General features: G+C 48.9%; 1 protein-coding gene across 1 annotated transcript in view; it reads left to right on the forward strand.

Moving 5' to 3' along the window:
* The window catches only part of CFAP251 (cilia and flagella associated protein 251), a gene marked incomplete at both ends in the record, with an annotated part of 45191 nt that overhangs the window by 2917 nt on the left and 14984 nt on the right, over positions 1-27290 (forward strand). Inside the window, 12 exons of the mRNA XM_080717583.1 lie at positions 3703-3843; positions 5312-5421; positions 6716-6827; positions 6956-7036; positions 9472-9549; positions 11115-11165; positions 12897-13108; positions 16620-16814; positions 18054-18304; positions 19329-19480; positions 20404-20577; positions 22040-22224. Of these exons, the coding sequence (XP_080573709.1) occupies positions 3703-3843; positions 5312-5421; positions 6716-6827; positions 6956-7036; positions 9472-9549; positions 11115-11165; positions 12897-13108; positions 16620-16814; positions 18054-18304; positions 19329-19480; positions 20404-20577; positions 22040-22224 (1742 nt within the window). The remainder of the gene's footprint in view (positions 1-3702; positions 3844-5311; positions 5422-6715; positions 6828-6955; positions 7037-9471; positions 9550-11114; positions 11166-12896; positions 13109-16619; positions 16815-18053; positions 18305-19328; positions 19481-20403; positions 20578-22039; positions 22225-27290) is intronic.

The raw sequence follows: 27290 nt of genomic DNA on the forward strand, positions 1-27290 counted from the left end.
GGTGAATGATTTTCTTGATGTGGTTTTGAATGCGTGTTTCTAGTATTTTGTTCAATAGTTTTGCATCCAAGTTCATCAGAGATAAAGGCCTGTAGTTTTCCTTCCTTGAACTGTCTTTATTCAGTTTGGGTATTAGTGTGATGTTGGCCTCATAGAATGTATTTGGGAGAGTCCCACTTTTTTCTATTTCACGGAATAGTTTGAGAAGTATTGGGGTTAGCTCTTCTATAAAGGTTTTATAGAATTCACTTGGAAAGCCAGGCGTGGTGGCGCACGCTTGTAATCCCCGCGCTTGGGAGGCAGAGACAGGAGGATCGCGCAGGTTCGAAGCCAGCCGCGCGCGCTGGCTTAGGAGACCCTGTTTCCAAATAAAAATGTAAAAATAGGTCTGGGAGTGTAGCCCAGAAGTAGAAGGGCTTCCAGGAACCCCAGTACCACCAAAAAAAAAAAAAAAAAAAAGAATTCACTTGGAAAGCCATCTGGTCTTGGGCTTTTCTTTGATGTTAGGCTCTTTATTGCTGTTTCAATCTCTTTGATTGTTATTGGTTGGTTTAAGTGTTCTATATCTTCTTGACTCAGTTTAGGAAGGTTGTATTTATCTAGGAAGTTGTCGATTTCCTCCAGATTTTCCATTTTGTTGGAGTATAGTTTTTCATAGTAGTTTCTGATAATCCTCTGGATTTCTACGCTGTCAGTAGTAATGTCTCCTTTTTCATCTCTTATCTTCATAATTTGGGTTGATTCTCTCTTTTTTTTAGTTAGGTTGGCTAGTGGTTTATCTATCTTGTTAATTTTTTTAAGAAACCAGCTTTTGGTTTTGTTTATTTTCTGTATTTTTTATTCTCTATTTCGTTAATTTCTGCTCTAATTTTAGTAATTTTCTGTCTTCTACTGGCTTTGGGGTTGGTTGTTCCTGCTTTTCAAGGGCTTTGAGGTGTGTCGTTAGGATATTTATATGAAGATTTTCTGTTTTTCTTATGTGAGCACTCAGTGCTATAAATTTTCCTCTTAATACTGCCTACAAAGTGTCCCAGAGGTTTTGATATGCTGTATCTTTATTTTCATTTGTTTCTAGAAATTTCTTGATTTCACCTCTTACATCTTCTATGACCCATTCTTCATTCAGAAGTGTGGTGTTCAGTCTCCACATGTTTATTTTGTTTCTCTGGGTCTTCTTATAGTTGATTTCTAGTTTCATTTCATTATGGTCTGAAATGACACAGGGAAGTATGTAACATTTTTTTAATTCGCTGGTGCTCATTTTGTGTCCCAGGATGTGATCTACTTTGGAGAAGGTTCCATGAGCAGCTGAGAAAAATGTAAACTCCGCTGTAGTTGGGTGAAATATTCTAAATGTGTCCAACAGGTCCATTTGGTTAATGGTGTTCTTTAGTTCTGAGGCATCTTTACTGAACCTTTGTCTGGAAGATCGGTCTAGTGTTGTGAGAGGTGTGTTGAAGTCTCCCAGTATTATTGTGTTGGGATTTATGTGTGACTTCATGTCACAAAGAGTTTGATTTATGAAAGTAGCTGCACCTATGTTTGGGGCATAGATGTTGATTATTGTTATTTCCTCTTGCTGGATTATTCCTTTTACCAGTAAAATATGACCTTCTTTGTCTCTTCTAATTTGGTTTTTTTGTTTGTTTGTTTGTTTGTTTGTTTGTTTTGCGGGTCTGGGGATGGAACCCAGGGGCATTTGACCTCCGAGCTACACCCCCTGCCCTATTTTTTATTCTTTATTTTGAAACCGGGTCTCACTGAGTTGCAGAGGGCCTCACTAAGTAGCTGAGGCTGGCCGCGAACCGCGATCCTCCAGGTCTCAGCCTCCCAAATGCTGGGATGACAAGCATGTGCCACCACGCCCGGCTTTCTAATTTGGGTTTGAAGTCTAAGTTGTCTGGTATCATAGTTGCTACTCCTGCTTGCATTAGAGTTCCTTTAGCATGGATTACCTTGCTCCAGCCCTTTACCTTGAGTTTGTTCCTATCTTTACTTGTAAGGTGTGTTTGAATTGAGGCCTTTACTTCAGTGATCGCATCCTTTATTTCTTTTAAACTCTCTCTAAATTCTTTTCAAAGGTCCTGTATTATTTCTACAGTTATGTTCCTGATTTGATCTTCTGGAGATCTCTGAATTTCTGTGTTATCAGGTTCTGATGTTGTGGGGTTGTGGGCGTTCACTGCTCCATTGTTATTCCTCTTTAACATGATTTTAGAAGTTTGTGCCTTCTCTGGGTTTTTCCCTGGGTCACTACGACTTCACTTAGGGTGCTCTGGATCTCGAGTCTGTGGTAATCTCAGTCACCACTATTCCTTTACTGGGTTGTATTGCAAAGTCTCAGACCCAGGGAGTTAATCGAGGCTGCGCGAGACCGTAGGGGTGCCGGGCTGGGCATTTTCCCATGGGAGCTAAAACTAGGGTGTGGTATCTCTGCCACCACTACTCCTTCACTGAGTTGGACTGCAAAATCTCAGACCCAGGGAGAATATCAAAGCTGCGCAAGTCCCTGAGGGTGCAGTGCTGGAATTTCTCCTCTAGGGGCCACAATTTCACTTACAGTTATTGAGTGTGCTGATCTGGAGCTGTCGCGGGTGTGGCGAACTCGCTGCTGCCTCTGGCAATATTGCGCTGCTGCCATGCCCTCAGCAGGCATAAGGCTGGCCTATTTCTTTTCTGGTTTTGAGCTCTGTTCTGAGTCTCTGGAGGGCGTGATGATCTTGGCCACTGGGAGTTTTAGACGTTCTTTGCGCTGAAAAAACTGCTGAATTACACCCAGATGATCCACAGCTGCTCACTTCAGCTCCTTGTTTACCTTTCCTCTCTGGAGCCTGGTGGGTTGTTGAGTGCGCTGATCTGGAGCTGTTGCGGGCGCAGTGAACTCGCCATCTCTGCTGGCAATATGGCGCTGCTGCCACACCCTCAGCCATGAGGCTGGAGTATTTCTTTTCTGGTTTTGAGCTCCGTTTTGAGTACCTTTCTTCTCTGGAGCCTGGTGCTGCGAGGCAAGATGGCGCTGGCACGGCTCGACTGCCGCAGTGAGGGCTGGTTTCTTTTCTGGTCTCTGGTTGTTTTTCTAGCCTTCTTTTTCTCTGTCCCTTGTATTTAGTTTTTATTTCTCTGCTGATGGTGTTTTCTGGCTATGAAAAGCGCTGATTTTGTGGTAATAGAGATCGATTGTTAGTGGGACTCGTAAACACCGCTTTTCTCAGTTGCCATCTTCCCGGAAGTCTCTTTTTATTCTTTATTTTGAAACAGAGTCTCACTGAGTTGCACAGGGCCTCACTAGGTAGCTGAGGCTGGTGGTGAACTGCGCCACCACGCCCGGCAGCAGACTTTGTTTCTATATTCCAATATAATTGCAGTGATTTTTAGGATCTTATCATTTAACCATTCTGTGTGTGTGTGTGTTACTAGGAATTGAACCCAGCGGCATTCTATCTGTGCACTACACGCCTAGCCCTATTTTTTTTTAAACAGGTCTTGCTAGGTTGCTGAGAGCCTCACCATTTGCTGAAGCTGTCCTCGAACCTGCGATCCTCCTGTCTCTGCCTCCTGAGAACCGGGATGACAAGTGTGTGCCACCGCACGGGCTCCTGCTGAGAATGTCTTCAAGTGGCTTCTCCTCCTGGGGCGGCTGCCGGGTCCTCCGTGGCTCGGGCTCGGGACACTCGTCCTGCTGAGCTTGCCTCTGCCTTGCAGACCCTGACCTGGTCCTTTGGATGGAACAGTTCTCTCCCTGTCTTCTACATTCGGGACGTAAACCAGAGGGTGCTCCTGTACGTGTGCGGGCACACCGCCATCATCTACGACGTCTTCCAGAACAGCCAGCACCATCTCCAGGTCTGAGGCTGCCTTCCGCCTCGTGGGGCCTTCTGCTCGGGATTCAGGCTGGCTTCATCGGGTCCCCGACGTACCTTCCTGCTGTTCCTTTGAGCAGGAGAAAGCCCAGCTTTTATTTATTTATTTATTTATTTATTTATTTATTTAATTTTTTTTGCAGTACTAGGGATAGAACCCAGGGGTATTCTACCTCTGAGCTACACTCCCAGCCCTATTCTTTTTTATTCTTTATTTTGAAACAGGGTCTCGCTGAGTTGCGGAGGGCCTCACTAAATAGCTGAGGCTGTCCACGAACCGGGATCCTTCTGTCTCAGCCTCTCAAGTGCTGGGATTACAAGCGTGAACCACCACACCTGGCTCCCAGCTTTTATTTTATTTTATTTTTGGGTTTGGAGATAGAACCGAGGGGCATTCGACCTACGAGCTATACCCCCAGCCCTATCTTTTATTCTTTATTTTGAAACAGGGTCTCACTAAGTTGCGGAGGGCCTCACTAAGTAGCTGAGGCTGTCCGCAAACTGCAATCCTTCTGTCTCAGTCTCCCAACCAGCTTTTATTTTTAATTTTGATTTTTTTATGGTACCGAACCCAGGGCACTCTACCTCTGAGTTACACCCCTGTCCTGATATTTATTTATTTATTTATTTATTTATTTATTTATTTATTTATTTATTTATTTAAGTACTGGGGATTGAACCCAGAGGCATTCTATCTTTGAGCGACAACCCCAGCCTAATTTTATTTCTTTTTCTTTTTCTTTCTTTCTCTTTGGTGGTACTGGGGTTCCTGGAAGCCCTTCTACCTCCAGGCTACACTCCCAGACCTATTTTATATTTTTGAAACAGGGTCTCTTAAGCCAGCGCACGCGGCTGGCTTCGAACCTGCGTGATCCTCCTGTCTCCGCCTCCCAAGAGCGGGGATTACAAGCGTGCGCCACCACGCCCGGCTCTAATTTTATTTCTTATTTGGAAACAAGGTCTTGCTAGGTTGATGAGAGTCTCACTACTTATTGAGTCTGTCCTCAAACCTGCAACCCTCCTATTTCAGCCAACTAAGAACTAAGATTGCAGGAATGTGTCACCACGCCTGGCTCTATTTTTTATTTATTTAATTAATTAATTTGCAATACTTGGGATTGAGCCCTGGGACATTCTGCCTCCACGCTATACCCCCAGACCAATTTCATTTCTTACTTGGGAACAGGGTCTCACTGAGATGTAGCAGGCCTCGCTAAGCTGCTGAGGCTGGCCTCGACCCTGAGATCCGCCCGTCTCAGCCTCCCCAAGTCCTGGGATTGCAGGTGTGCACACCACGCCGGGCTGAGGAGAGATATTTGAGCGGGGAGTTGAGTCCCACCCGGAGGAGCTTTGAAGGCGCTGCCATCTCTCCGTGGGCCCCGGACTTTCCTGAGGGTTCCCAAGGCAGGTCACATATAGATGTCTGAGAGCGTTTATTGCTCTGTCCGCAGGGCCACCCCAACGTCATCTCGTGCCTGTGCGTCAGCGAAGACAGGCGCTGGGTCGCCACAGCAGACAAAGGGCCCGGATGCCTGATCATAATATGGGACTCCTTCACAGGGTAGGCGCCGCAGCCCCTCCGTCCTCTCCTTCATTTCCGTAGAGTATCTGCCACTGAGTCAGCAAAGACGGTCACGCCGGGGCCTAGACCCCTGTTTGTTGGTGGCCCTGAGGGGGCGGACTCACAGTAACCCAGCTCACACGTGCTCGAAGCATAAGCCCGGCAGGTGCAGGTGACACAAGCCAGTCCTTGGGAGGCTGAGCCTGGAGGATCACAGATTCCAGGTCACCTGCCTCAGCAGCTTAGCGAGACTCGGAGCAACCTCCGCGAGACCTTGTTTCTAAATAAAAAGGGGCTGGGGTGTAACCTAGAGGTGGAACAGCCCTGGTTCGATCCCCAGGGTTAAAAACACAGAGAGAGCTGAATGCCAGACCTGTCGCTTAAAATGAGGAGCACTAAGCCAGGCGCGGCGGCGCACGCTTGTAACCCCAGCATTCGGGAGGCTGAGACAGGAGGATGGCGGTTCGCGGCCAGCCTCAGCTACTTAGTGAGGCCCTCTGCAACTCAGTGGGACCCTGTTTCAAAATAAAGAATAAAAAAAATAGGGCAGGGGGTGGAGCTCAGAGGTCGAATGCTCCTGGATTCCATCCCCGATACTGCAAAATAATAATAATAATAATAATAATAATAATGATGATGATGATGATGATGATGATGATGATGATGATGATGCCGGGTGTGGTGGGGCAGTTTGTAATCCCCACACTTGGGAGGCGGAGACAGGAGGATCGCGCAGGTTCGAAGCCAGCCCCGCTGGCTTAAAAGACCCTGTTTCCAAAAATAAAATATAAAATAGGTCTGGGAGTGTAGCCCGGAGGTAGAAGGGCTTCCAGGAACCCCAGTACCACCAAAAAAAAAGATAAATTAATTTAAAAAGAAGAGCACTGCTTTTACCAGGACAGATGTTGTGGCCTCTGATCAGGTCACCACTTTTGGCAAGTTCTTTTCTTTTTATACTTTCTTTTTTTAAATGGTAGGAGAGCTTTCACCCAGGAGCATTCTACCTCTGAGCTATATATACACCAGCTCTTTTTTTTAAAGTATTTATTTATTTATTTATTTATTTATTTATTTATTGCAGTTCTGGGGATGGAACCCAGGGGCATCTACCCCCGAGCTCCACCCCGTGCCCTATTTTTTATCCTTTATTTTGAAACAGGGTCTCACTGAGTTGCAGAGGGCCTCACTAAGTAGCTGAGGCTGGCCTCGAACCGCGATCCTCCTGTCTCAGCCTCCCGAATGCTGGGATGACGAGCATGCGGCACCGCGCCGGCCCTCTTGCCCTGTTTTGCAGGATTCCCGTGCACACCATATTTGACAGCTGTCCAGAAGGCAACGGCATCCGGGCGATTGCCATGACCCGGGACGCCAAGTACCTGGCGACCATCTCCGACGCCGAGGTCCAGGTGAAGCGCCGGGGCTGGCCCCGCAGTCAGATGACCAGGTCCCCGCCGGGCCTGCCCGCGCTTAGCTCGGGTGCTTGGCTCAGTCCCTCAAGTCCGGGTCCCTCCAGCGCCGCCTGCCTCACTTACAGGAAGTGTGCATCTGGAGGTGGACCCTGGCGGTGGAGACGCCCGCGTGCACCCTGGAGCTGCCCAAGGAGTACGGGCCCCAGGTGGGTCCCGGCCCAAGGCCAGCGCGGCCACCCCGAAGCCAGGCCTCCTCCGCTGCTCGCGTTCGTTTATGGTCCTGGGGATGGAACCCAGGGCATTCTGCCTCCGAGCCGCACCCCCAGCCCTATTTTCTATTCTTTATTTTGAAACAGGGTCTCACTGAGTTGCAGAGGCCTCACTGAGTAGCTGAGGCTGGCCGCGAACCCCCATCCTCCGGTCTCAGCCTCCCGAGTGCTGGGATGACAAGCGTGCGCCAGCAACGCCTGGCTGAAGATTTACTTTTTTTTAAATTTTGCCATCATATAGCTCCAATTGTGTGTGTGTGTGTGTGTGTGTGTGTGTGTGTGTGTGTGTTGTGTGTTACTGGAGGTTGAACCTAGTGGTCTTCTACCACTGAACTATATCCCCCAGTCCTTTTCGTTTTATGTTTGGTCCTGGGGACTCAACCCAGGGGCATTTCACCTCTGGGCCACACCGCCGGCCTCACTTTACTTTTTATTTGGAAACAAGGTCTCGCTGAGTTGCTAAGGGCCTTACTAATTTGCTAAGGTTGGCCTCAAACCTGTCATCCTCCCCTCCTAGCCTCCCAAGTACTGGAACTACAGGCAAGTGCTACCATACCCAGCCAAAACAGTTATTTTGAATCCTGGTTTACTTTCCAGTTAATAGATGATGAATGACAATTAATAAAACTTAAAAGTAAACACATTTATACTACTTTAACGACCAGTATTTGAATAATATTCTTTTTCTCTATCAAATGCTGTGTCTTTTCTGGTTTATATTCCTACTCAGTTATTTATTTTAATTTAATTTAATTTAATTTTTTTTTGGTGGTACTGGGGGTGGAACCCAGAGGCTTTCTACCTCCGGGCTATACTCCCAGACCTTTTTTTAAATATATTTTATTTGGAAACAGGGTCTCACTAAGTTGCTGGGAGCCTCACTGAGTAGCTGAGGCTGGCTGAGAACCCCCATCCTCCGGTCTCAGCCTCCCAAGCGCAGGGATTATAAGCGTGCGCCATCACGCCCGGCTTTATTTTCGTTTTAATTATTAGCCTGGGAGCCAGGCCAGGTAGCACACACTTGTCATCCCAGTACTTGGAAGGCTAACACAGGAGGACCACAGGTTTGTAGCCAGCCTCAGCTACTTATTCAGGCCCTCCACAACTTAGTGAGACTGTTTCAAAGAGAAAATAAAATAGGAAGCCGGGCGTGGTGGCGCACGCTTGTAATCCCGGCATTCGGGGGGCTGAGACAGGAGGATCGCGGTTCGCAGACAGCCTCAGCTACTTAGTGAGGCCCTTTGCAACTCAGTGAGACCCTGTTTCAAAATAAAGAATAAAGCCGGGCATAGTAACGCACGCTTGTAATCCCCGTGCTTGGAAGGCGGAGACAGGAGGATCGAGCAGGTTCGAAGTCAGCCTTGCTGGCTTAAGAGACCCTGTTTCCAAATTTTAAAAAAAAAGAAGTATAAAATAGGTCTAGGAGTGTACACTGGAGGTGGAAGGGCTTCCAGGAATCCCAGTACCACCAAAAAAATAACAGGGCAGGGGGTATTGCTCGAAGGTTGAATGCCCCTGGGTTCCATCCCCACCCCGCCCTCAAAAAAATGACTAGTCAGGCATGGTGGTGTACCTTTGTAATCCCAGCATTTGGGAGGATAACAGGTTCGAGGACAGCCTCAGGTACTTAGTGAGGCCCTTTGCAACTCAGTGAGACCCTGTTACAAAATAAAGAATAAAAAACAGGACTGGGGTTATAACTCGGAGGCAGAACACCCTGGATTCCATCCCCAGGACCACAAAAAAGTAATAATAATAAAATAAAATAGGATAGGGGTGGAGCTCAGAGGTAGAATATCCCTGGTTCGATCGTCAGTACCGCAAAAAAAAAAAAAAAAAAAAAAAAAAAGAAAGAAAAAAATTATCAGGCTGGGCTCTGTGGTACACACTTGTAATTCCACTACCTCAGAAGTTGAGACAGGAGGATTGCAGGTTCCTGGCCAGTTTCAGAAACTTGTTGAGACTCTGTTTCAAACTGAAAAATTAAATAGGGGTGGGGCGTAGCTCGCAGGTAGAATGCCTGTGGGTTGCATTCCCAGTAACACACACACACACACACACACACACACACACACACACACACTTATTATTTAGCTGGCTATGGTGGTGCACACCTGTAATCTCAGTACTTGGGAGGCTGAGATAGGAGGATCGCCGGTTCGAGATTAGCCTCGGCAACTCCCTTCAATTTAGAGAGGACTTGTTTCCAAATAAAAAATAAAATGGGGGTGTAGCCCAGAGGTAGAATGCCCCTGGGTTCAATCCTCAGCGCCGCACACACAAAATTATTTAATTCTAGCATTCAACTTATTCAGAGAGAAACATAAAATGTATTATCATCATGTAATATATTTTTATACTTTCTGTTTCAGAAGTACCTTACTTTTAATCCAACAAATAATAAAGAATTGGTGAGCAATAGTAAAACGCAGGCAATATATTACTCCTGGGTAAGTAGAAATATTTTATTTGTTTTAAATGTGGGTACAAGTATTTGTTTATTATTTGAGTATAATGTTTTGGTAATATAACAATATAGTATCTATTTGGAAAGCAATGAATACATATTAAAATATAAATAATATATGTACATATTTTCTTTAATTATAGTATTTATTTTAGTCCCATCGGAGGTTAGCATATTAAATCAGAAGTAGATAATTAAATTTTGTTTAATTTTCTTTAATGAGGCAAGCTGGGCATGGTGGCACACGCTTGTAATCCCAGCATTCAGGAGGCTGAGACAGGAGGATCGCAGTTTGTGGACAGCCTCAGCTACTCAGTGAGGCCCTCTGCCACTCACTGAGACCCTGTTTCAAAGTAAAGAATAAAAAATAGGGCAGGGGGTGTAGCTCCAAGGTTAAATGCCCTTGGGTTCCATTCCCAGACCCACACACACACAAGAAATATAGCAATGAGGAAAATATTTATTTGAATATATTTACAGGTCTAAAAGATAGTTTTTTTCTGACTGTGGTGGTGCAGGCTAGCAATCCCAGTACTTGGGAGGCTGAGACAGGAGGATCACAGGTTCACGGCCAACCTCAGCTACTTAGGCTCTCTGCAGATCAGTGAGACCCTGCCGGGCGTGGTGGCGCACGCTTGTCATCCCAGCATTCGGGAGGCTGAGACAGGAGGATCGCTGTTCACGGCCAGCCTCAGCTACTCAGTGAGGCCCTTGGCAACTTAGTGAGACCCTGTTTCAAAATAAAGACTAAGCCGGGCGTGGTGGCGCACGCTTGTAATCCCCGCGCTTGGGAGGCGGAGACAGGAGGATCGCGCAGGTTCGAAGCCAGCCGTGCTGGTGTAAGAGACCCTGTTTCAAAAATATAAAAATAGGTCTGGGAGTGTAGCCCGGAGGAAGAAGGGCTTTCAGGAACCCCAGTACCACCAATAAATAAATAAATAAATAAAGACTAAAACATAGGGCAGGGGTGTAGCTTGGAGGTCAAATGCCCCTCAGTTCCATCCCTAGACCCACTAAATAAATAAATAAATAAATAAATACGATAAAAATAGGGTGGTGGGTGCGTAGCATGGAGGTAGAATGCCGCTGAGTTCTATCCCCAGTACCTCAAAAATAAAATATAACAGAGTTAAGGGTGTAATTTGGAGCTAGAATATCCCTGAGTTCAATCCCCCGGAACACACACACACACACACACACACACACACACACACACACTTGCCAATTTCTGATTCTGTTTAGATATATTTGTGTTTTTGTTTTGTTGGTACTAAGGACTGAACCCAGGGAGTTTTACCTCTAAGCTACACTCCCAGCCCTTTTTATTTTATTATTTTTGTTTTGTTTTGTTTTGAAACAGGGTCTCACTAAGTTGCTGAGGCTGGCCGTGAACCTGAGCTCCTCCTGTCTCAGCCTCCCCAGTACTGGGATGGCAAGCGTCGCCACCACGCCTGGAGAGGTATATTTGTTTTGATTTTGCTATTATGTAGTTCCTCTTCCGGAAACCAGTTCTTTCTCAGTAGTAATTCTTTTTTCTGTGCTTACTAGTATGAAGAGAAAGATATGCTGGCTTATAGCGCCCCTCTTTTAACAGAGAAGGTAAGCATGCCTGTGGCCTCCTTCCATAGCAGGTTTGAGGAGAATTAATATGTACGTGCGAGTTTAGTTGTTTGAGGCTATATCTTGTATGTCTTAATACTAAACGGTTGTTATTCATACCGAAATTTTAGCTGAACATAATGGAAGTCTTGCTAAAAGTAAAATGTCGCCGGGCGCGGTGGCGCACGCTTGTAATCCCTACCCTTGGGAGGCGGAGACACGAGGATCACGCGGGTTCGAAGCCAGCCTCGCTGGCTTAAGAGACCCTGTTTCCAAATAAAAATATAAAAAATAGGTGTCTGGGAGTGTAGCCCGGAGGTAGAAGGGTTTCCAGGAACCCCAGTACCACCAAAAAGAAAATAATAAAGAAAGAAAGAAAGAAAGAAAGAAAGAAAGAAAGAAAGAAAGAAAGAGTAAAATGTCATAGAGAAAAAGATTACCCTTAGGAACAACTAGGCCCCCAAGTGGTGGATTTTAGCGGGTATGTTGACAGAAAAAGACGCGTGCTCCGTGGTGGTGTGGAGCGTAGTTGAGTCTGAGTGGATTCCTCACCAAACCGCTCAGATTCAGAATAACTCTCACAAACTGGGGATTCAAACTGGGTGGGCGGCGCACATCCGTCATCCCGGGACTTGGGAAGCTAAGAAAGGAGGGTCGCGAGTTTGAGACCAGCCTCGGCCACTTAGTGATTAACTCTCAGCAACCTAGCAAGACCCTAGTTATTTATTTTTTATTTATTTATTTATTTATTTTTTGTATTACTGGGGATGGAATTTAGGGGAATTGTACCTGCAAGCTACTCTCCCAGCCTTATTTTTTTTAGTCTTTTTATTTATTTATTTATTTATTTATTTATTTATTTATTTATTTTGGTACTGGAGATGGAACCCAAGGGCTTTCTACCTCTGGGCTATACTCACAGACCTATATTTTATTTAATTGGGAAACAGGGTCTCACTAAGTTGCTGAGAACCTCATTCCGTAGCTGAGGCTGGCTTCGAACCTGTGCGATCCTCCTGTCTCAGCCTCCCAAGCGCGGGGATGACAAGTGCGCGCCACCACGCCCGGCTGGTCTTTTTATTTTTTCAAACAGGGTCTCACTGAATTGCAAAGTGCCTCGCTAAGTAGCTGAGACTGTCCTCGAACTGCGATCCTCTTGTCTCAGCCTCCTGAATGCTGGCATTACAAGCGTGCGGCACCATGCCCAGCTTCTGATTCTTTATCTTTTAATTTTTTTTCATTTTCTGGGGATTGCATCCAGGGGAATTTTGCCTCCAAGCTACACCCCCAGCCCTATTTTATTTTTGGAAGCAAGGTCTCACCAGGTTGATGAGTTTTACTACTTGCTGAAGCTGTCCTGAACCTGCATCCCCCCAGGCTCAGCCTCCCAAGTACTGGGGTTACGGGCCTGCGCCACCAGGCCCGGTACCTTTCTCTTTTTATCTCGTTGTATTTCAGCATAATGTTAGAACGAATGTTTTTGTTTGTTTTTGTTGTTTTTGCGGTACTGGGGGTAGAACCCAGGGGCATTCTTCCTCTGAGCTACACCCCCAGCCCTGTTTTTTATTCTTTATTTGGAAACAGGGTCTCACTGAGTTGCAAAAGGCCTCACTAAGTAGCTGAGGCTGGCCACAAACTGCAATCCTCTGGTCTCAGCCTCCCAAGCGCTGGGATGATGAGCGTGCCCACCACGCCCGGCTAGCAACTCATAATCTGTCTTTTGAAACACAGACGTTCAATAAACTTGTGGGGAAATTCAGCCAGTCCATCTTTCACTTGAACTTGACCCAAATCCTCTCGGCGACGATGGAGGGGAAGCTGGTGGTCTGGGACCTACACCGGCCACTGCGGTCCTCCAGCGTCTTGAACCTTCCCTACATCAAACCCTGTAAACTGGTGCATCTGCAGAAAGAGGGCATCACAGTGCTCACCACGATCGACAGGTAATTAACCTCATTAAGAAACAGCCGGGCTGGCGGTGCACCCATGTGATCCAGCGCTGGAGGCTGAGACAGGAGGACCGCGGGTTCAAGGACAACTTCAGCAATTTAATGAGGCCCTTTGCAACTCCATGAGACCCTGTTTAAAAATAGGGCAGGGGGTGTAGCTCAGAGGGAGAATGCCCCTGGGTTCCATCCTCAGTATTACAAAAAAAAAAAAAAAAAAAAGCAGCATAAACCGGGCGTGGTGGCGCGCGCCTGTAATCCCAGCGCTTGGGAGGCTGAGACAGGAGGATCGCCCAGGTTTGAAGCCAGCCTCAGCTACTGAGTGAGGCTCTCAGCAACTTAGTGAGGCCCTGTTTCCAAATATAATACAAAATAGGGCTGGGGGTATAGCCTGGAGGTAGAAAGCCCTTGGGTTCCATCCCAGAACCACAACAAAACAAAACAAACAAACAAATAAATAAATAAATAAATAATAAATGAATAGGGCTGGGGGTGTAGCTCAGAGGGAGACTGCCCCGGGTTCCATCCCCAGCACCTCCTCCCACACAGATGAAGAAGTAGCTATCGGCAGTTGTTAAAGTATTTTAGCATCTATTTTTCTATGCATAGAATATTTCTGGGGAGACTCATCATTAACTGAGAACACTGGTTGCCTCTGAGGAGGAAATCTAAGAACAATGATGGGGGTGGGTGCGTTTATTTCCTTTTATAGGCCCACTTATACTAATTGGGTTTTGTTAAGAAATCATGAGCATGAATTATGTTAAAAAATCCCTTTGTACTGGTAAGACAAAAAGTAGCTGTTTTTTTCCTTCTGAGCTAATTAGAACTGTTTTGTACTCTAAATTTTACGTGCTTTAAATTTAAGAAAAATAACTCAGATAGCTGTATTGTTTTTGTCTGATTGCAAAATAACATTTAGACTTTGTGTAAAGATTAAATGGGAGGCCGGGCGCGGTGCGCGCTCCTCATCCCAGCACTCGGGAGGCTGAGACCTGGAGGATCGCGGTTCGCGGCCAGCCTTGGCTACTTAGTGAGGCCCTCTGCAACTCAGTGAGACCCTGTTCCCAAATAAAGAATAAAAAATAGGGCTGGGGGTGGAGCTCGGAGGTAGAATGCCCCTGGGTTCTATCCCTGATACCACAACAAAACAGAACAAAAAATATATAGGGCTGGAGGTACAACTCAGAGTTAGAACTCCCCCGAGTTCAATCTCCAGTATCACTCCCCCCTCAACACACAAGAAAGCAAAAACAACCTCAGAAACCTAGTGAGACCTTGTTGCCAAATAAGAAATAAAATAGGTCTAGGGGTGTAGCTTGGAGGTAGAATCCATCCCCAGTAACACACACGCACACAAGTCATCCCCAGTAACACACACACACACACGCACACAATCCATCCCCAGTAACACACATGCACACACACGCACACACACACACACACACACAATCCATCCCCAGTAACACACACACACACACACACACGCACACAATCCATCCCCAGTAACACACACGCACACAATCCATCCCCAGTAACACACACATACACACACACACGCACACAATCCATCCCCAGTAACACACACACACACACACACGCACACACACACGCACGCACACACTGCCGTGGTGTCCAGCAGGGGGCGGCAGGGGCGGTCTTGGTTGATTACTCTGCCCTCCTTATCAATCAGAAACCTCCTTGAAGCTCCCGACATCATATATGAGGAAATTCCCTCCCTCCCCAACTCCCCGTGATGAGAATTGTATCACACTCTTTAAAAAAGAAAAGGACAACAGCACAAGCGCGGCAGGCTCCCTGGGACGAGCCGGGCTGACCTGAGAGCCCTGCCTGGCGCCTGGGGCGTTTGGACGGCGCCCACCGCGGCGCCTTCCCGGGCAGAGGTCCTGCCCCGTGGTCAGCCTGTGGGCTTGGGGCACGGCTCAGTCAGGTGGTAGAGGACGTAAGTCACGCCCACCCCATGGAAGACGGCAAAGGGCGTGTCAGGGAGTGTGAACGCACACCCGGCTTGCCTCCCACACACCTGGTTCCCTGCGTGGCCCGGCCGGGCCCTGATAGAACTGCGGGTTCGCGTACGTCCCCTCTGGTATCTGGGATATACTTACACTGAAAAGCTGTCCTAGCCGGGCATGGTGGCACATGCTTTAATCCCGGTACTTGGGGGACTGAGACAGGAGGGTTGAAAGTTTGAAGCTAGTTTCCGCAACTTACTGAGGCTTTCAGAAACCTAGCGAGACCCTGTCTTAAATAAGAAATAAAAATGAGTTGGGATTCAATACTCGGAGACTGAGCCAGGAGGATCTGGATTTGCCACCAGCCTCAGCTACTGAGCGAGGCGCTCTGCAACTCAGTGACACCCTGTTTCAAAATAAAGAATAAAAGCCGGGCGTGGTGGCGCACGCTTGTAATCCCAGCACTTGGGAGGCTGAGACAGGAGGATCGCACAGGTTTGAAGCCAGCCTCAGCTACTGAGAGAGCATTTCAGCAACTTAGTTGCTGAAATAAAATATAGAATAGGTCTGGGAGTATAGCCTGGAGGTAGAAAAGCCCCTGGGTTCCAACCCAGTACCAAGGAAGGAAGGGAAAAAATTGGAGCCGGGCGTGGTGGCACACTCTTGTAATCCCAGCATTCGGGAGGCTGAGACCGGAGGATCAGGGTTCATGGACAGCCTCAGCTACTTAGTGAGGCCTTCTGCAACTTAGTGAGACCCTGTTTTAAAATAAAGAATAAAAAATAGGGCAGAGGCTGTAGCTCGGAGGTCAAATGCCCCTGGGTCCCATCTCTGGACCCTCAAAAAAAAAAGAAAATCAGGCTTGGGGTGTAGCACGGAGGTAGAATGCCCCCCTGGGTTCTATACCTAGTACTGCAAAAAAAAAAAAAAAAAAAAAAAGAGCTGATAGTATAGCTTGAAGGTAGAATGCTTCTGGCTCCAATCACCAGTACAAAAAAATTATTCATTTTATTACCTACCTGAGATTCAAATATATCTAGACATTTTTTTATTGTATTTGCTTAATAAGAAACCCTAGGCTTTGAGCAAATTTCTTACCTTCTTTGGGCTTTAGTTTTATAGATATGAAGTGGGCAATTAGATACAGTTTTTCTTTCTCCATTTTTGGTACTGGGTACTGGGGATTGAACCCAGGGGCATTCTACCTCTGACCCACACCCCCAGCACTATTTTACTCTCTTATTTTGAAACAAGGTCTCATTAAGTCGCAGAGGGCCTCAGTAGCTGAGGCTGGCTGAGGACCTGCGATCCTCCGTGTCTCAGCCTCCCAAATCCTGGGATTCCGAGCATGCGCCACCACGCCCGACATGGTGGTGTCGTTTCGAAACAGTCTGTCTAAGTTGCCAGCGCTATCCTCAAACCTGTGACCCTCCTGTCTCAGCCGTCCAAGTACTGGGATTGCGGGCGTGCCCCACCACACCTGGCCAAGTTTTTCTATTACCGCCGTCTAACGAAGCGGCATGGTTCTGTTCCAGCTACATCGTCACAGGCGACATTAAGGGTAACATTAAGTTTTACGACTGCACCCTGTCCATCGTCAACTGGTACAGCCAGTTCAAGCTGAGCTCCATAAGGACGCTGTCCTTTTCAAAGACCCCGGCAAGTCCTCCCACCGAGAAATCAAACTTCCCCCCAGACTGTACTTTGAAAGGTGACCTTTTTGTTACCAGGTAAGTTGTTATTTGAATGTAGTCATTTGGATGGTCAAAAGTGGCTGACGTCAGGCCAGGCTCGGTGGCGGATACCTGTCATCCCAGGGTTTGGGAGGCTGAGCCAGGAGGATCGTAGGTTCAAGGACAGCCTCAGCAAGTAGTAAAACTCTCGTCAACCTAGTGAGACCCTGCTTCAAAATAAAAATAAAAGAAGCCGGGCATGGTGGCGCACGCTTGTAATCCCAGCATTTGGGAGGCTGAGACAGGAGGATTGCAGTTTACCGCCAGCCTCAGCTACTCAGTGAGGCCCTCTGCAACTTAGTGAGACCCTATTTCAAAATAAAATATAAAAAATAGGTCTGGGAGTAAAGCCTGGGGGTATAGCAGGGGGTATAGCTCAGAGGGCCCCTGGGTTTCATCCCCAGACCCACAAAAATAAAATAAAATAAAATAAAATAAAATAAAATAAAATAAGCTGGGTGTTGTGGCACATGCTTGTAATCCCAGCATTTAGGAAGCTGAGACAGGAGGATCCCAGTTGTGGACAGCCTCAGCTACTTAGTGAGGCTCTCATCAACTTAGTGAGACCCTGTTTCCAAATAAAATATAAAAAAGGTCCGGGAGTATAGCCTGGAGGTAGAAAGCCTCTGGTTTCCACCCCTAGTGCCACCAAAAAAAAAAAAAAAAAGAATAAAAAGTAGGGCTGGAGGTGTAAGCGCAGAGGTAGAATGCCCCTGGGTTCCATCCCCAGTACCATAAAAAAAGAAACCGGAAGCTGATCAGTCCTCACCCTGAGCGCTAATCTCTGCCGAGCCGCGGAGTCCTGGGGCCGCGGGGCCGAGCTGGTCAGCTATGGGCTGAAGGCGGTGGATAATTAACAGCCGTAACATTTCCAGCCTGAATTATCAGCGAGTCTGCTTAATCACCCTCGCGGTGGTTCCGGGCACATCTGTAGGGTGCCCCCAGCTCCAGTATTTGCATACACAGATGAATATTTGCACGCGCAGATTAGCTAATCGTACAACTGGCTGCCCATCTGCATCCGTAATGACTCAATTTACAGGGAGAAAATGGGCCGTTTTCTCCTTACAAATGGAGGCTGCGGGCATTGGTGGTGTATTTTTGGAATTCTTGGGTTAATCATGTCGCTAAATTACCGACGACAGAGGCGAGTGGCGGGCCGTGAGCAGCAGAGGAGCCGGCATCCCCGGCCCCTGCGAACCGCCGCCGCCGGTCGGGTCTCTCCTCGGCAAACAGGAATTTTATCATCGCCACGTCTGATGCCACCGTGTACCACTTAACGACAGATGGCACCAAACTGGAGAAGCTGTTCACGGAGCCCAAAGATGCCATCTGCGCCATCTCCTGCCACCCGTACCAGCCCTTCATTGCCGTCGGCAGCGCCTGCGGCATGATCAAAGTGTGGGATTATGAGGCAAAGAAGTACCTCTTCAGCAGGGTCTTTGAGAAGGGGCTTGGTGTCCAGAGCCTCACCTACAATCCCGAAGGTACGTTCTCCGCTCCCACAAAACCCCCAGGGGCTCTGCCCTCTCCCACAGAAGAGGTGCCCCCCCTCCCACCTCCCTCTCTGCAGGACTACAGATTGAACCCAGGGGCCTTCTGAGCCCTTCTACCTCCGGGCTACACTCCCAGACCTATTTTTTTAGTTTTGGAAACAGGGTCTCTTAAGCCAGCGCGGCTGGCTTCGAACCTGCGCGATCCTCCTGTCTCCGCCTCCCAAGCGCGGGGATTACAAGCATGCACCACCACGCCCGGCACCCCCAGCCTGTTTAATTTTTAATTTTTAATTTTTTTTTTTTTTTTGCGGTACTGGGGATGGAACCCAGGCCCATTCTATCTCCAAGCTATACCCCTAGCCTGATTTTTTTTTTTTTTTTTTTGGTGGTACTTGGGGTGAAACCCAGAGGCTTTCTACCTCCGGGCTATACTCCCAGACCTTATATATATTTTATTTGGAAACAGGGTCTCACTAAGTAACTGAAAGCCTCACTAAGTAGCTGAGGCTGGCTTCGAACCTGCGCGATCCTCCTGTCTCCGCCTCCCAAGCGTGGGGATTACAAGCGTGCGCCACCACGCCCAGCTAGCCCGATTTCTTTTTTATTCCTTATTTTCAAACAGGGACTCACCGTGTTGCAGAAGGTCTCACTAAGTAGCTGAGGCTGGCCTCGAACCTACCATCCTCTTGTCTCAGCCTCCCAGTACTGGGATGGCAGGTGTGTGCTACTGTGACTGGCTTATTTGAAGACTGTGTGTGTGTGTGTGTGTGTGTGTGTGTGTATGGCACTGGGGATTGAACCCAGAGGCATTTTATCTCCGAGCTACACCCCTAGCCTCATTTTTTATTCTTTATTTTGAAACAGGGTCTCACTAAGTTGCTGAGGCTGGCTACAAACCCGCCATCCTCCCGTCTCAGCCTCCCAAGTCCTGGGACGACAAGCGTGCGTCACCAGGCCCGGCTCGGACTCTACTTCTTGAATGAATGAGATTGTTTTGTCATGGCTGTCCTTTCAGGAGCCCTGCTCGGAGCCGGCTTCACAGAGGGGACCGTTTACATTCTTGACGCAATGTCTTTAGAAAATGAGGGCCCCAAACCTTTCAAGTATTCCAGAACCAGCGTGACTCACGTGAGCTTCTCCCACGACTCGCAGTACATGGCGACGGCTGTAAGTGCATTCGTGGACTGCGTCCGGTGGCTTAGCACTCTTCTTTAGAACCGAGATGGCGCATGCCTGTCATTCTAGTTCTGGGGAGGCTGAGGCAGGAGGATCGCAGGTTCGAGGTCAGTCTCAGCAAGTAGTGAAACTCTCGTCAACCTAGAGAGACTCTTTCAAAGTAAAATAAAGCCGGGCATGATGGTGCAAGCTTTGTAATCCCAGCACTTGGGAGGCTGAGACTGGAGGATCGCGGTTTATAGACAGCCTCAGCTACTTAGTGAGGCCCTGTTTCAAGTAAAGAATAAAAAAATAGGTCTGGAGGCATAGCACGGAAATAGAACGCCCCCTGGGCTCCATCCCCAGTACCGAAAAAATGAAAAAATAAAATAAAATCCTGCTGGGGGTGTAAAGCTCGGAGATAGAATGCCCCTGGGTTCCATCCCTAGTACCACAAAACAAACAAACAAATAAACAAACAGGGCGTTGCTAAGTTGAGAGTCTCACTACTTGCTGAAGCTGTTCTCGAACCTATGATCCTCCTGTCTCAGCCTCTCAGGGACTGGGATTATAGGCGTGCACCACCATGTTTTAAAACAAAGCAAAAAAGGGCTGGGGGTGTAGCTTGGAGGTAGGCTGCCCCTGGGTTTGATCCCCAGAATAAAAGAGAAAAAGCAGTTAGACATAGTGGGGTACACTTGTAATCCCAGCATTGGGGAGGCTGAGACAGGAGGACCACAGGTTCGCGGCCAGCCTCAGCTACTTAGCGAGGCCCTCTGCAACTCAGCGAGACCTTGTTTCAAAATACAGAATAAAAAAATAGGGCTGGGGTATAGCTCGAGGTAGGATGCCCCTGGGTTCCATCCTCAGTACCTCAAAAACAAACAAACAAATAAATAAATAAAGACTGACTTCCGCTCCTTGGCCACCTTCAGGACGTCAACTTCACCGTGGCGGTGTACACGGTGGTCGTTAGGAACAGGCAGCGGGTCTGGGAATACCTAGCCAGGCTGCGCTCCCATCGCAAGAGCATCCGAAGCCTCCTGTTTGGGGTTCACCTGGACAGCAACGAACCGCGGCTGCTGAGCCTGGGGTCAGACCGGCTCTTGGTGAGCGCCTCCTGCCCGCCTGGCCCGGGGACTGTGTCTTCTTGCTACTTCCCTGTGTGTGCAGGGAGTTTCCTTGCAGGAAACGAGCACAACCAAGTGGTCGTCACTGTATCCGGGCGCCAGTGCTGAAGGGGCCTCCCCGGGGGCCAGGCCGGGGCGGCGGGTCCCCAGGGCTTGGGGCTGCCATGGGGCCCAGCCTGCCTAGCGAGCAGGAGGCCCTGGGCCCCATCCCCGTCCTGGAGAACCGGATCAGACCCAGGGATTCAGAAGCCATCAGCCAGCGTATTTACCCATCCACGCCCTCCCTTCCCTTCCATCTCCTCCTCACCCGGCCATCCTTCTCGGCCACCAAAACATACCCGCGGGCCAATTCCAGCAGAAACCGAATCGGACCGGTGACTGCCAGGTGCTGAGCTTTAGATATGAATTAACTTCTTTTCTTTTCTTCCTTTCTTTTTTTGCTGTACTGGGATGGATCCCAGGGGCATTCTACCTCCAAGCGACACCCCCAGCACTATTTTTTATTTTGAAACCGGCTCTCACTGGGCTGCAGAGGGCCTCACTAAGTAGCCGAGGCTGTCCGCGAACCACGCGAACCACGATCCTCCTGTCTCAGCCTCCCGAGTGCTGGGATGACAAGCATGCGCCACCACGCCCGGCTCTTCCTCTACCATTTTTGAGGTGTGTGGCCGTGGGCAAGCCGCTCTGTTTGGTCCTCTGTAACGTGGGCACAGTAGGGCTATTGGACAGGGAGTTAGGGCTAAACTACCCAGGGCCGTGCACATGTTAGGGCTTTAAGCTTTTTAGGGCACTGAATTTGCCAGTTTCTCATCATGAATTCTCAGTAATAGTAACTGATAATAGCTGGGCGTGGTGGCGCATACCTGGAATCCCAGCATTCGGGAGGCTGAGACAGGACAGTGGCAGTTTGCAGACAGCCTCAGCTACTTAGTGAGGCCCTTTGTAACCCGGAGAGGCCCTGTTTCAAAATAAAGTAAAAAAAAAGCGCCGGGCGTGGTGGCGCACGCTTGTAATCCCCGCGCTTGGGAGGCAGAGACAGGAGGATCGCGCAGGTTCGAAGCCAGCCGCGTGCGCTGGCTTAGGAGACCCTGTTTCCAAATAAAGATGTAAAAATAGGTCTGGGAGTGTAGCCCGGAGGTAGAAGGGCTTCCAGGAACCCCAGTACCACAAAAAAAAAAAAAAAAAGAATAAAAAATAGGGCTGGGGGTGTAGCTCGGAGGTGGAATGCTCCTGGGTTCCAGCCCTAATATCACACAAAAATACAATAACAATAACGGTGCGCCATCAGGGTGACGCTAGGGTGTTCTTTTGGGCACCTGGTGGCACTGTCTCCCCAGAGTAGGACTGTCGGCTGATGACGGCCAAGGCTGCCCCCCCCCACGGAGACCCCCGGCACGAGCTGCGCCTGGCTGGGTCCGGCTTACTCCCCGGCTCCCCGCAGATCGAGTATGATCTCATCAAGAGCTACAAGGACCACCTGGAGATCCTGGACGTGCACCGCACCGACCAGGGCAGCCACCCCACCTGCATGGTGTGGTACCCGCCGCTCACCAAGGAGCTCTTCCTGCTCGTCTGCAACAGCGGGTACAAGGTGAAGCTCCTCAACTCCACCACCAAGATGTGCAGGTGAGCGCGGGGCTCCAGCTTCTCAGCCCCAGCCCGCCCGCGACGGCGGGGTGGCCACCGCCATCCTCCTCGCTTTGCAAGGGAAACTGAGGCACCGGAGACATAAGTGGTGGTCACCTCGGGTGGCGAGGCCGGGCCCGGTCGGAGGCAGGACGCAAACCCGGAGCCGTTACTCCTGGCCAGGCGCGGCGGGGAGGCGAGGTGCCCAGGGCTCGGGGCCTGCGAAATAGCCAAGAAGACAGCCGGGCGCCACCGGTGGCGCACGCCTGTCCTCCCAGGACCTGGGAGGCCGAGACGGGAGGATCGCAGGTTCAAGGCCAGCCTTAGCAAGTAGTGAGACTCTCATCAGCCCAGGGAGACCCTGTTTCTAAATAAAAATAAAATAGGGCTGGGGGTGTCGCTCGGAGGTAGGACGCCCCTGGGTTCCATCCCCAGGATCACACATGCACACAAGAAAGGGTTGGCGACCAAACTGCGGACGTTTACAGGCAGCACCGGAGGCCGCCATGCCTCCCCTCTGCAGAGGCGGGCTCGGGCTGCTCCTCGGGCCCGCGTGTCCTCCCGGGCCAGCCCCGCCGCCCTCGTCCTCCTTAAACATCCGCAAGAGCCCCGCACAGTTTTGCCCCAAATTGCCAGATACGCACCAAAGGCCAGACCGGGGCCACAGGTCCTTCCTCTTCTTTTAACCCCCCCCCCCCTTTTTCTTCTATTCTCAAGCAATTCTTTTTCCAGAAGGGGAGGGGAAATCACATCATATAATAGCAAGAAAAATCAGCACTGTGTGTGTGTGTGTGTGTGTGTGTGTGTGTGTGTGTGTGTATTGCTGAGGTTGGAACCCACAGGCATTCTACTTCTGAGCTACGCCCCAGCCCTATTTTATTTTTATATTTATTTATTTATTTATTTATTTATTTATTTATTGTGGCACTAGGGGTGGGACTCGGAGGCTTTTTACCTCTGAGCTACACTCCCAGACCTATTTTATATTTTATTTAGAAACAGGGTCTCACTAAGTTGCCGAGGGCCTCACTCAGTAGCTGAGGCTGGCTTCGAGCCTGTGCGATCCTCCCGTCTCCGCCTCCCAAGCGTGGGGATGACAAGCGTGCGCCATCACACCCGGCTTATTTTAGGTTTATTTTGAAATAGGGTATTCGAGTCACTACTTGCTGAGACTGGCCTAGAACCTGTGATCCTCCCGTCTCCGCCTCCCCGGCGCTGGGATTACAGGAGTGTGCTACCGTGCATTTTGTTTGCGGGTGAAGTCCTGCGGGTTGATCCCAGAACCATTCTACCCCCGAGCTCACCCTCTTTTTTTGGTATTTGTTTTGAAACAAGGTCTTGCTAGGTTACTCAGCGTCTCATTACGTGGCTGAGGCCAGCCTCCAACCCGCGATCCTCCTGTCTCAGCCTCCCAAGTACTGAGACGACAGACGTGTGTGCTAACATGCCCGGCTCGTTTTCAGAATATTCAAAAGAACAGCAAAAGGCCAGTAAACGGAGGAGCAGATGCTCAGCCGTCTATCAGAGATGCAAATGAAACAAGATGCCATGTTTTACAAATCAGATTAGCACAGATGAAAGCATTTGGTGCGGGGTGGGGCCGTCTGTCATGGCTGCGGCGGGGTGGACACCAGGTGACCTTTGGGGAAAGCTCTTGACACCTCTATTAAATCTCATGGTATCTGCTGACTTCTAGGAATAGAGCCCACAGAGCTATTTACGCAGTTAATGCCAAGACATAAGTAAAAGGCTCTCTTGTTGGAAAATATGCTTAAAAAGGGAAAGAATCCAAACGCCCATTACGAGGGGGTTAGTTAAATGGTGGCTGGCGAGCCGGGCGTGGTGGCTCACGCTTGGAATCCCCGCGCTGGGGAGGCTGAGAGAGGATCGCGCAGGTTCGAAGCCAGCCTCAGCTACTTAGTGAGGCTCTCAGCAACTTAGTGAGACCCTGTTTCCAAATAAAATAGAAAAATAGGTCTGGGAGTGTAGCCCAGAGGTAGAAAGCCTCTGCGTCTGCCCCCAGTACCACCCAAATAAATAAATAAATAAATATAAAAAAATAAAAATAAAAATAAAGCCAGGCGTGGTGGTACATACATTGCAGGTTTATGGCCAGCCTCAGCAACTCAGTGAAGCTCTCTGCAATTTAGTGAAACCCTTCTTCAAAATAAAAAGTAAAATAGGGCCAGGAATGGTGGCACATGCTTATAATCCCAGTACTTAGGAGGCTGAGACAGGAGAATTGCAGGTTCATGGCCAGCCTCAGCTACTTAGTGAGGCCCTCAGAAATTTAACGAGACCCTGCTTCAAAATAAAGAATAAAAAATAGGGCAGGGGGTGTAGCTTGGAGGTAGAATGCCCCAAAGTTCCATCTCCAGTACTGAAAAAATAAAAATAAAAATAATTAATTAGATGATTACTTTTTCTATTTATGTTTTTCTTTTCTTTTCTTTTATTTTCTTTTTTTTTTGGGGGGGGGTTGGAACCCGGGGCATTCGACCTCCGAGCTACACCCCTGACCTATTTTTTTTATTCTTTTTTTTTTTTTTTTTTTTTGGTGGTTCTGGGGTTCCTGGAAGCCCTTCTACCTCCGGGCTACACTCCCAGACCTATTTTTACATTTTTATTTGGAAACAGGGTCTCCTAAGCCAGCGCGCGCGGCTGGCTTCGAACCTGCGCGATCCTCCTGTCTCCGCCTCCCAAGCGCGGGGATTACAAGCATGCGCCACCACACCCGGCTTTTTATTTTAATAATTTTGTGGAACTGAGCATTGAACTCAGGGACATTCTATGCAGCCCCTAGCCCTATTTTATGTTTAAAACAGGGTCTCATTGGGTTGGTGAGAGCCCCACACTTTGCTGAGGCTGTTGAACCTGCGACCTTGTGTTCTCAGACTCCCAAGTACTGGGATTACGAGCGTGTGCCGCCACGCCCTGCCAATATTTTTTATTTTGAAACGAGGTCTCATGCCAGGTTGCTGAGACTGACCTCATGCCTGCGATCCTCTGGTCTCGACCTCCCAAGTCCTGGGGGGCACGGTCATGCCCCGCTGGTTGAATCCATTGTTAATAATGAGGCTCCAGAAATCAAAGAGGAATCGGGACCCACAAGAGCTGGGCCCTGTGTGAACACTGCGGCCATTTCCTGTGGTTCTGTGGTCAGCCCTCGGGGCTCGGAGAGTGCACGGGGCTGGTCCTGGGCCTGGCCCACGGTGACGCCAGCCCAGGGCCGATCCCGGGCAGCTGAAACACTGAACCACAGAAAGCCAAGCCGCGCGGCCCGCCGCACTCAGGAGGCTGCGCCCAGGAGTTTAAGGCCAGCCCGGGCAGCAGAGTGAGATCTGTCTCAAAAAAAAAAAAATAGTTGACAACTTTATTTTACTTTATTGCATATATCTTTGGTGGTAGTGGTATTAGAGATTGAACGGAAGGGCAGTCTACTTCTGAGGTACAACCCCAGCCTTGATTGATTGATTAATTGATTGATTGACTTATTTATCTATTTTGCAGGTTTGGGGATGGAACCCAGGGGCATTCTACCTCCGAGCCACACCCCCAGCCCTATTTTTTATTCTTCATTTTGAAACAGGGTCTCACTGAGTTGCAAAGGGCCTCACTAAGTAGCTGACGCTGGCCACAAACCGCCATCTTCCTGTCTCAGCTTCCTGAATGCTAGGATTACAAGCTTGCACCACCACGCCCGGCTTATTTATTTATTTTTTGAGACAGGGTCTCACTAAGTTGCTGGGTGTCTTGCTATGTTGCTGAGGCTGTCCTTGAACCTGTGGTCTTCCTGTCTCAGCCTCCCATGTACTGGAATTACAGGCATGTGCCACCCTACCCTTTTTTTTTTTTTGCAGGTCTGGGGATGGAACTCAGGGGCATTTGACCTCCGAGCTACACCCCCTGCCCAATTTTTTATTCTTTATTTTGAAACAGGGTCTCACTGAGTTGCAGAGGGCCTCACTAAGTAGCTGAGACTGTCCGCGAACCGTGATCCTCCTGTCTCAGCCTCCCAAATGCTGGGATGACGAGCGTGCGCCGCCACGCCCGGCTCATACCCTTTTTTTTTAAAAAAAATTGTTGTTTTGTGGCATTGAGGATTGAACCCAGGGGCATTCTATCTCCAAGCTCTACCCCCAGCCCCTTTTATTTTTTATTTTATTTTTTGCAGTACTGGGGATGGAACCCAGGGCCATTCTACCTCTGAGCTATAACCCCAGCCCTAATTTTTATTCTTTATTTTGAAACAGGGCCTCACTAAGTTGCCGAGAGCCTCACTAAGTCACTGAGGCTGGCTGCGAACCTGCGATCCTCCGGTCTCAGCCTCCCCAGGGCTGGGATTACAGGCGTGCACCACTGCACCCCGGCTACACGGTTCTAACTTAATATACCGGGGTTTTTGTAAACCTGTGTATTGTATATAGACTTGTACATGAGTCATCTAGGACAAATGCGGCCTCTCGTTCTAATCCCGTGGTCCCCCATCCAAGAACAGGGTGCCTCCCCGCATCCCGCCAATGCCCGTCGTCTGCTTGGCCCTGCTTCCTAGTCTCCGGGCGCTTATGCTGGGGCCTAGTGCTCCCGTCACTCAGCTGTTCCCGTGAGGAAAGTCAGCCCCGGCTCCGAGAATGTGCTTCTGAGTCGCAGCCTCCCTGAAGTCTTAGCCGTTTGGAGCCACCCTGTTATTTTCAACAGTCTTTTAGCAGCGACCCAGAGAGGCTTTTGCTTAAGTCTCAGGTACCGGCTCAGCTGAGTGACAAGACAGAAAACTCAGAATTAAAAATGCATAAGGTTATCCAGGCGTGGTGGGCACGCTTGTCATCCCAGCATTCGGGAGGCCGAGACAGGAGGACCTCAGGTCGGAGGACAGCCTCAGCGACTTAGTGAGGCCCTCTGCAACTCAGTGAGACCCTGTTTCAAAATAAATAATAAAAAAATAGTGCTGGGGGTGTTGCTTGGAGGTAGAGAAATGCCCCTGGGTTCCATCCCTGGTACTGAAAAATAAACACGACCAAATAGTCTCGCAAGCCTGTGTCTCGATCTGTGGGATTCTAACATCCGCC

This window comes from Muscardinus avellanarius (assembly GCF_963383645.1).
Source record: "Muscardinus avellanarius genome assembly, chromosome: 21".
Classification (NCBI taxonomy): domain Eukaryota; kingdom Metazoa; phylum Chordata; class Mammalia; order Rodentia; family Gliridae; genus Muscardinus; species Muscardinus avellanarius.